The sequence below is a fragment of the Hylaeus volcanicus genome, chromosome 4 (assembly GCF_026283585.1).
Source record: "Hylaeus volcanicus isolate JK05 chromosome 4, UHH_iyHylVolc1.0_haploid, whole genome shotgun sequence".
Taxonomy (NCBI): Eukaryota; Metazoa; Arthropoda; class Insecta; order Hymenoptera; family Colletidae; genus Hylaeus; species Hylaeus volcanicus.
Genome location: NC_071979.1, coordinates 11,726,672 through 11,737,740, shown reverse-complemented (window position 1 = coordinate 11,737,740; position 11,069 = coordinate 11,726,672). Strand labels below are relative to the sequence as shown.

The 11,069-nt window shown below is 32.2% G+C and overlaps 1 protein-coding gene across 3 annotated transcripts in view; it reads left to right on the top strand.

The window, feature by feature from the left end:
* The window catches only part of LOC128875586 (elongation of very long chain fatty acids protein 6-like), a 52,541-nt gene extending 42,091 nt beyond the window's left edge, over positions 1-10,450 (top strand). For 2 of the 3 annotated variants that reach the window (XM_054121290.1, XM_054121287.1), the window contains 2 exons: positions 4,781-5,185; positions 5,833-10,450. In XM_054121290.1, coding sequence (XP_053977265.1) covers positions 4,860-5,185; positions 5,833-6,382 — 876 coding nt within the window. In that variant the 5' untranslated portion in view covers positions 4,781-4,859 and the 3' untranslated portion in view covers positions 6,383-10,450. Of the gene's footprint in view, positions 1-1,208; positions 1,406-4,780; positions 5,186-5,832 lie in introns of those variants that run through there. The other variant, XM_054121288.1, reaches the window with a different exon arrangement.
* Positions 10,451-11,069: the final 619 nt, after the last annotated feature.

Here is an 11,069-nt window from a genome sequence, read left to right as displayed (position 1 = left end):
ACTGCAACCACGAGCTAGAAATGAATGAAATTTTACTTATGTACATGTACGTCGAGAATAACGACAGCACATTTTTCATAAAAGAAGGTTCCCAACGACTGGAAATTTCCATCCATCACAGTATTTTCAACCACGATTCACTTTACTAATCACTATCGTGCACCTATTTGTAAACTCCGTAGAAGGCATTTAAAGGGGGGCACATTAGGAGTTCAAGTGGTAAAGTGTTTCCTGGAATATTTTTTTACAGAGAAGAATTTATGCACTGTCTGTTTAACTTTCGGAATATTGTAATTTCAAAGTACGTAATATTGTACGTTTCAAAGTACATTTGGTAATTTTCTCGGTTTATTTTGCACAGATAATCTCTAACGAATCTGTACAATAAAAGACAACATAAAAACAAGAATTCGTGACGCTGGTGTCTTATCGTTTCGCTTTCATCTTGTATAGTTTTTCTTAAATGTCGAGGAATGTTTTGCAAGGTAGTTTTATTGTAGACAAAAATACTGGCCGGTCCGACAACAGTCTGAGAGTATCGTAGCTATTTTATTTAAATTTTATATAAATACAAATAATAAGCGCAAAAATATTGGTGGACCATTTGGAACACGTGATTTGTGTTGAATTTGATAGAAAATTTTTCAACAGTGCTTATTTACTCGTGGAAATTATACGTTAATGGATTCCTTTATTAACCGACATCGAAAAGGAGGAGGTTACTCAATTCGACATGTATATATTTTTTTTTTCATTACATTAGCATATGATCGACTGTTTTCATTACATTAGCATATGATCGACTGTTTCCATCGAATAACAAGAATTTCAAGTTTTTATCCGGCTAACCATTTTTCCACTATTAAATTATGTTACTAATTAAACTGTACACTAAATATTAATAAAAGAAATATTATTTATTTGAAATGACTTCTCTTTATTATATTAATACAACATGTCAGGCAAAGAGCAGCAAATCAATTATATAGGAAAAACAAAACAATAACGTTTTCAATAAACAAACTGAAATATACAATTCGATACAATCGACTATACCAAGTATGAAACGATATCCACAATTACAATATTCACCTGCGGTGTTTCTTAGTTCAATATAGCAGTTTTTTATTACTTTTTTTTATAGCGTGTTGATAGTTAATGGAGGGGTCGGGTAGCATACGCGTTTGTCTGAATTTCTGATGCAGTTAGTCGTCAATTACACTTAGACGCCGCTTTTATTCTCAAATCCTTTGCTCGGTTCGCTACTTTAGTTCTTACAGAGCATCGGAGTCAGAACAGAGCCACTTTCTTCGTCTCGCTGTACAAAACATTACGCAACTGGGTAATTCCAATTTTCGTTCAGAGTAGAGCCGTCTTCTCTCGGCCACGAATATCGATTTTCAAGGTAACGTTTGGAATTAATGTAAAGTTATACAGAAATATGAAATTTACGTCATATGTGCTGTGTTTTAAGATTTTCTGCATGCATATGAACTTTATGGAATTGTACTATGTACAACGTTTATACTATTTATTATTTAAAAGCAGTGTGCAAAATGCACACTTGGGTGTTCGAGACAAAATTCATAACTTTTAAACTAATTATAGGAAAGAGACCAATTTCAGCCCTTACAGTTTTCAAAAGTAGTCAGAACGCATGGCAGAAAGCCTTGTTGCAAGAAATTTAAATGTTATTGATAAAGTGAGAAAATGAACAAAGAAATCCAGTATTTATAACGCACAATTTATTGTATTACAATACTAATTTATCCTTTCAGTTTTCAAAAGTACACAGAACGCATGGCAGAAAGTCTTCTTGTAACAAATTTAAATGTCAATGATAAAATGAACAAAGAGATCCACTATTCATAATGGACAATTTGTCATAATAAAATTTGTCCCTCACACCATGTTATTTAATCGCATCGCTTAGGAGATGATAAAAAATGAAAGTAATTCACGGAGAATTATAGGTCACTCATCACACCACACATTTATCGTTTAAATATCTACCCCATCCAGTTAAATACGGTCAGCTTTTGCAACATACTTAGGAAGTAATCACAGCAATCATTGCAGCTACGTGTAAGTGAATAACGCAATCATGAACGCGACACAGAATAAAGATAGACAGGTGCAAGTAGTGATCGATCAAATATTGACGTCAAAAGTTATGGTTTTCTTCATTTTTGCGTCAACAGATTAATAGAGGTTTATTACCAGGTGATTGATTTTGGAATGTTATTACACTTAATTACTAATGACATCGAGGAATATTTTTGATGATTTGCTAAGTAAATAAACGTATCGTATTTAAAAAGATAATGTCAAGCACTCTGGCTGCAAAAACAGTCATAAAAATTTCCTCGAAATTGGTGGGGAAAAAATGAAATACCCCTTTAATTAGAAACACACATTCCATTGTAACTTATCAATACAACTCCACACAAGTCCACCTTGATATGATATGAAACAAAATTATTGCCATATCTAAATTCTATAAAAATTATAAAAGAAGAGAGAAGCTACAAACTATACCAAGCTGTTAAGAGACAAGGATTGGGATATACGTGTGGAACGTAATAATTATAAGCAATGTTGTGCCCAAAATTTGCATAAGGAACGCCTAATGTAATATTTGTTAAGTTTGTTCCTTTTTTAAGACAAATGTGAAATAAAAGCAACGACTCGTTTGCGAATAGAATTTTTGCGTGTAGCAAAATACAATACGTTCAGATCTGGCGATTCGTACTCGATTATATAACGTAATGGCAACCTGTATGCTTTGCGTAACAAATATGCAAGTTTTCATAACGACGATTCACAAAAATATGAAGACGATAGTATATCCGGCCAGGTAAAAACAAAAGTCGCGTATACTGTGCTGCGTAAGCGTAACAGGAACGTTGTAAATAACGTGTAAAATATACATTGTGAACTACAGGTACATTTCCGCGAGATATATGTATAATTATTGAACGAGTGTGAGACACGAAGAAACAACTTTCCTTCATTTCCAAGGTAACATCCAGATCATTTTGGTTTTGTATTGGAAACATGATATCGCGTAAAAATATTCAAACTGCCTATCGAATACGACCTTGACCTTGAGTAAAAGTAATCAAAAGAAATGCGAGTTGAGGCAGAAACCTAACGTTTTTATTTTGTCATTGTGAAACTACGTTAATGAGATCCTTTCGGCGAAAATAACGGCAAATAAGAATTTAAAAGAGTTGTATGGTTTTTTTTTTAAATTCCGAAACGATTGATACCAATGTTAGTGGAATATGTTGGAGTCGTCGCTGAAACAAGAATTTAACCCTTTGCACTCAAGAGGTGACTCTCACTCGCCATTAGGTTTTAAGGAGCAAATCTACAATACTCGAAGTTTTTAGGTTCAATTTCTTCGGAGCACGACGTATCAATAAAATGATTGTCGGTGAGGTAAAGGTGACCTCATTTCAAAATCTCGATAGCTTAATACTCATAGCAATAGAATGTTAAGAAACATCTCGAGTTGCTGGTAGATATAAAAAAAAAGGCCTCGAATGCAAAGGGTTAAACAAAAATCATCAAATGATGTAGGAATTACAGTTTATAGAATATACAGGGTGTCCCAAAAGTGTTGTAACGCCTTGAAAAGGGGTGGTTCGGGAGGTGATTTGAAACCCTCTTGCCGACAATAAGCAAAATTTGTGGACTACTGAACTTCGCGTATACAGATAAGTTGTAGTGTCCATCAGGTTGAGACTTATACAGGGTGTCCCAAAAATGTTGTAACACCTTGAAAGGGGTGGTTCGGGAGGTGATTTGGAACAACTTTTTCCTTAGCGAAAATGTTGTCCGACGCTTCGTTATGGAGATATTAACGGAAAACACTGACCAATCAGAGCGCGAGCATACCAGTGGAGCGGGCGCGCTCATACGCTACCGCGGGCGGCACACCGGCATGCTCGCGCTCTGATTGGTCAGTGTTTTCCGTTAATATCTCCTTAACGAAGCCTCGGACAACATTTTCGCTAAGGAAAAAGTTGTTCCAAATCACCTCCCGAACCACCCCTTTCAAGGTGTTACAACATTTTTGGGACACCCTGTATTATATTTTTTCTTAATTTCAACAATATGGAAGTTTGTTTTAACGTTAATTTTTGTATTTTGAAGACTTTGTGGAGCGCTCAAGGAGTCAGGAAATATATAGATTTCGTGACTTTCATTTTGTATGATAAAGATAGAGGCATTATCACTGATGCTCCTTGTTATTTGAATATTTATTTTAGGGCTCCTACATGCTCGCTCATAAATATGTGGATATTTACTACTTTCAGTGAATAATTAATATACCCCGTAAATTATTACTATACAACTTTTGTTACTAAATTCTATATTGGATGTGTATTTAACAATATTAATAATATTAAATGTTTAGAGTGCCATATTCAAATTTATTGGGAAAACATTTTTGGCACATCCTGTATATTCCTTGTAACAATAGTGAAATTTAAAATAATACTAAATTAACAACCTGTTTATCCCTTTTTATGTTTATTACATCGACATTATTTTTCTTTTTTTTTTACAGGAAATTAAAAATGTCTTGCGGGAACAATAAACCGCCATAACTCGTGTCGTAATATTTTCGGTTCTTTTAGTGTAGAAAATTATTTTAATAGCTTGTAGTTAGTTTTCCCCCTTTTTGCAGACCATAAGTTGTCTGAAATTATTATTTGTAAAATTATCTGGACTTATTATTTGTTTAAACTTGTTTCTTATATCTTTTCAGCATGCTGGAGATAGAACCGCGAGGAAGTGAGCGGTGTCGCGTTTTGTAGAAGAGAAACTGAAAAACAAAATATATCAAGATGAACAAAATGGATTATATGGAGATCACCGTACCGAACTCTTCGTATGTCTTCAAATTCGAAGAAACCTTCAGTCCCATGGACACCACGGCGTGGATGGTAGACAACTGGACAAATGGTTTCTACTATTGTGGCATTTACATGATTATAGTATTTGGTGGACAGCATTACATGTCCACGAGATCAAAGTTTGAACTAAGAGGCTTGCTCGCACTTTGGAGCACACTGCTTGCAACATTTTCCATTATTGGATTCACTAGATCAGCGCCAGAATTGATCAGAGTGCTAAGGCATTTTGGGCTTCACCATAGTATTTGTGTACCTAGGTAATTTCTCCTTTTTCTTATTCGTACAACTTTAACCATTTCAAAAACAATGTTTGTGTTATAATTCATTGCTATTACTCCCTTGACTATTATTATCTGGGTGGATAGGGATACAACGGCAAAAGCTCAGTCTCTCTGATCCAGACATCCGAGTAGAACTAATAAGAATAATAATAAACCTGTTATCAATTATCTCTGAAGTGGATACATAATTTTCATAAATAACATAATGGGAACTACTATGCATTAATTTATTTACCTGTCTAAATGAAACTGTATTTGTTTTAATATAAACATATATAATACAAATATTGTTTGAGCTCTTGACCTTTTTGAAGTTAGGTGGGTTTAAAACTATCCCACCTTTTGCTTAGTTTTATTATTTTATTTAAAGTTTTTCATTCATACGGCAATAGTATAAACCAACGCTAAAAGTACAAGTGGAATCAAAATTGCATACAAGTCAAAACGCGTTAGCAAGTTGTTGACACTGTTCTTCTGTGCGGCTTGAATTTTCTTTTTCTTTTATAATCGTGTGCCTCAAAGAATTAAATTCAACAAGCATATAGAGATAATAATAACATCATAAGACAATAACAAATGAACGTATAAAAATCAATAATAAGGGAATAATTGTTTGCTTTCAGTTTCATCGAGCATAACCGGGTGACTGGTTTCTGGGCATGGATGTTCGTGCTATCAAAACTTCCCGAACTTGGTGACACGATCTTCATCGTGTTAAGAAAACAGCCTCTAATCTTTCTACATTGGTATCACCATATAACAGTGCTTCTTTACTCGTGGTTTTCATATTCGGAAAACACAGCACACGCTAGATGGTTCATCGTAATGAATTACTTCGTTCACTCCATAATGTACTCCTATTACGCTCTGAAAGCAATGCGCTACAGACCACCAAAATGGATTTCCATGTTCATCACGATTCTGCAGATAGCACAAATGGTTATCGGCCTCTACGTAAACATTAAAGCTTACCAGTACTTGGAAAGTGGCCAGATTGAGTGCAATGTCTCGCGTGTCAATGTCAAATTCAGTTTGCTCATGTACTTCAGCTACTTCGTCCTTTTCGCTAAATTCTTTCACGACGCCTACCTGGGTACTAAACACAGCAAGAAAGCGACAGGGAAGAATTACGCCAACGGAAAAGTGGACTACGAAAAGCTCAAGGCTAATTAAAGCACACAGACAATTTTTGAAAACATATTTTCTAGCGACAATTTCCGAAGACATTTCTTGAAAATGCTTTCCGAGCATGCTTTTTAAGGACGTAATTTGAGAATGGTTTTTCAAGAAATGCACTTTAAAAATGTTTTTTTTTTTTTCTTTTTTTTTTAGAAGCCTTTGTCAACATGAAGTCACAAAATGTTGTGATAGGGTGAATGAGGTGATGTGTTATTTCAAGATATAGCACACCGAATTTTAAGGTAATATCAACTGTTGCACACTGAATTTAGTAATAAATTAATTGATAACCTGTTTAACATATTTAATGTTAAATGTGTTATCAGACGTAAGGAAATTCTTAGAGGCATTTCTTGGAAATATTTTTTCGTTCTAGAAACAATTTCTAAAGAAGTTTCTTGATAACAGTTTTTGGGTAACGTTTATGGAGTTAGAATATTGTAAAAAAAAAAAAAACTTTGGTAGAACGAGGATAGTGACATAATATTTAATGATATGGCACATTGCACGAACATATTATTTAACATGAAATTATTTAATACCGGAGAATATGTTAAGCATAGCGCATTTAACAGTAAATATGATATATTTTCTACTAAATTTATGAATGTTTGACATATTTAATGTTATATACACGGAGATGAATAAATATGGTCAAATATGATAAGAATGTATGGCAGTTTGTATAAGTGTAAATATAAATGATACTCTGAAATATGTATTGATCGTGATTAACCTAATAGAAATTTTTCTTTAAACTGTTGCTTTAAACTTTCTTTGTACTAGTATAAAATCGATACTAGAACTTTTTTATATGACGTATTAAAAAATTGATAATAATAAAAAACAGAAAATGAATTAAAAAAAGAAGAAACCGTTCTGAAGCCTCGTTCTACCGGGATAAAGATACAAAATTGGTGTCGAAAAAGCCACAAAAAAAAAGGACAAGAAACATTGTGTCCATTGAAATTTCGTTAGGCCTATCTCCAAAACGAGCTAAATATTCTTTTTAGAAAATGGTAAAAAGAAGGTAGATAAAAATTGAAAGATAAAATTATAATTCTGCACTGTTGACAGTGATTTCATCATTCATGACCATTAAAAACAAAAAATTTATATTTACTATTTTCTATCACGACTATCTTATACTACTAGTGTAATAAAATGGGCTGTTTACTGATATTTCCTAACGTTGGGGGTGCAACCAGCTCTGCAAAGACGTCTGTTGTGTTTGCAAATTTTCATACTTTACAATCAGTTCCAAAGTTATTGTATCGCACTACGTTAGTTTATTTGTACATTCGTTAAAATCATATGAAAAATTTATATAATATAATTTTAGGCATTGCACATACAATAACAAAAGTGTAAATTAAACGAGACATTGAATATGTAAGTGAATAATGAAAATGAAGAGTTATGTTCTCAGAAAAGATATAGAATCGTACAAGTTTTGAAAACTTGAAATCTTTACTGAAAACAAAACGAATAATTTAATAAAAAAACAAATATTTGGAAAACGAATACCCTATGATTTCGTATCTTTGTAGGGCTGGTCGCCCTGTAAAATGTAAACTGACCGATTCTAGTCGTATGGTCAGGATAAGAGCACTTATTCGCTAAAACAGGAACGTATTGAAACGTGCTTCAATATTTTAAACTTTTGTTCACGCCGCTGATTGACGCGCACTTCCATACTGAAAATGATTTATGTACCTTCCTTTTAATGTTCAACATGACTTTCGATTGGACACACTTTTTTCCCATAAATTACCAATTTCCTCTTGATTCGCACAAATATTAACGATAGAATTTTATTGATCTATGTATGCAAACTTTTACAAGTATCTAATCTTTATAAAATAGTAGACATTTCCGCGAACCAAACATGTTTGCATTTGTTTCTTTAAAGTTCGGTGGTAATATTAACGAAAAAAATCAGTCCAACGAAAGACATAATATTTAATTTATCAGGGGGTATAAACGGTGTGCGTTTAAAGAATTCAAGGGTTTAAACTTGTCTATTTATTTAATTGAATAATATTAATTACGATAATGGTGGCAGTCAAATGTGCGTGTTTCATATAGTGTGGGTAAGAATCGAATCGATGTGGAACATTCGTATCCGCGTCGAATTACTATTTACAAAAACGTTAGAATAAATGAACAAAAATTACAATTTTATAGAGAATTCTTTCTAGCAATGAATTTATAATCCTCATTGTAAATTTATTGTAAAAGGTGAGAAAATATGAAAAAAATACGTAATAAAACGAGACAAATAAAAACGAATGTGTAATATAGCAAGTAAAACAGTATTTGCAATAAACTAAGATTCTTTCTTTTACATTGAATTCTATTAACACATTTGACGATTGTCGACAACGATGGAAGTGTAAAAAGATGCTTCTGTTATTGCCTTTTATTAATCTTGGTATTAATAGCAGTAGAATGGTACTCAGTATTGTGTGATATAATAAATAATTAACATGAATTTTATAGTTACTATAAAAACCATAATGCAACATTCACTAGTATCACGTTACCACACTGTACTAAACAAATGTTAGCGTATATGATATATATACGGGTTAACATTATGTAGGACAAGGCATTTGAAATGACCACTTCAAATAGCATCATTCTTTTGGAGGGTCAAATGAAAATTGGACAGTTCTCGAAACGTCAACTACGAAGAACTGTGTGTTAAAAAATATACTATAATTTCGTTATAGAAAGATTTCGTTTCAAGAAAATAAAGATCATCTTCAAATCATCTAGGTGCTTTCACCTAAAAACATTCCATTTCATCTTTATATTTGATATAAAACCATGTAACTTTTATTTAACTTACTTTGTGTTAATATAATAACAACGTTGTTAATTTCAAATGCCTTATTCTGCACATTTGGCATTTAAAGTGAGCGCAATAGAATTCCTTTTTTTTTATTTTTTTGTTAACATGATGAAATAATATAAAATTTTGTTTATAATTATCTATTCGTTCAATTTATTACCAATCAAATAAGCAATTATTGCAAATACTTGTTTTTGTTTTTATTAATTGTAGAAGTCTCGTTTTCACAAGGATTTTTTTAAATCGCGATTTTGTAATTAATGATTAGTTCTTGTATCGGTATTATAGCTACTACTGATTACTGTTAAGCGATTAGTTAATCAAATGCTGTTTTTATAGTCGATAGAAGGTCAATTGATTTATTACCATTTCAAATTCAAACTGCATGCATTTCTAACGAGGAAATGAAATGTATATCGGTAGGAGTCACCTAGAACATAACTGCGGGATTTCGAATCGTCATTTATACAGGTAATGTAACAATTAAGCGCTACATTTGTTACACAAACATAGTTGTAACTACCGAGTTATCGTCGTGACCGTAACTAGAAATAATTGAAGGTTCGGTACAAGTCTTTTGAGAAACGAGAACTAGTTTTTTAGAAGATAAAGTAAATTACACGAGAAGTGACAAATTGTTGTCCAGTTAATTAAGAAGCGTTACGAGTTTTTGTTCGTGTATTTTGGAAGATACCTTTCAAACGTATTGTCTGCCGTTATATACATTGTACAGTCTAATAAGCACTTGAAGAAAAAACCATAGAAGCTCCAAGTGAACAACGAAATGTAAAGTAAAAGATCCTACTTTCAATTACTGTTGGGCCATTTAAATGAATTACCTAAGTTCCGTTAAATATTAACTTAGTTAGTGGTGCACAAGATCAACGCGAAAGGAACAAAAACCTCATATAGAAATAATTTCAAAAAAATATTTAAATGTAGTCGATGTTTTATTCAGTTAGTATCACTATAATTACGCATCGTATTATTGTATTGATCAGAAAAAATGACAGTAACAGTTGGAAAAAAACTAAGCAACAAGTCTGTATCAGCATGTGTAATATCACCAGCGAAAGTCAGGAATTGTATAATTTGCGATATGATTTCTTTTGTTATGATCTATACTTTTCTTTATTATAATGAATATTGTACAACAATAATAATTTATGACAAGAGGTACGAAAAAGCTTCATTTGGTTATTAAATATCATTTGATTTATTTCAAAGTTCATTACCCAATTTCCTGCAACATATTCACTTGTTTCTGCATTGTAATTACTAAAATGACTAATAATAGACAATTAATGTCTTCAGGTAATGGTCAATTTCATCATTTGATTGGATCAGGTATGAGCATTGCAGAGAATATTTTTAATTAAAATTATTTTGATAAAAATACAATGAAAACAGGATTCAAATCTTAAATAATAATTACATTTGTTATTTAAAGAATATTTATTTATATAATTAATTGTTGCCACAATTAATTTGTTTATTTGCAAGTGAAAACTTATTTCTTTATTTACATTTGGAAAAAATTAAAATAATAAATAATTATCAGTTTTACAATCCTATTTATTTATATAATTGTCATTTGATTCTTTGCATTAATCCTATAAGGTATCTTTCAGAAACAACGTGTTCTCTGATTCTTTATTCCATGAAACCAGTTTTATTTGTTTATCGCATAGTTTCTTTATAAACAGTTTCTGAATATATCTCTCGTAAAAATGCTTTTAGTCTGTCCCTTTAAGGGTGCGCAGGACCCAGAGCCAAACTCCGGGTTGACTTCAGCGACAGTTGCGGAAAAAGTAGGAAACTCCG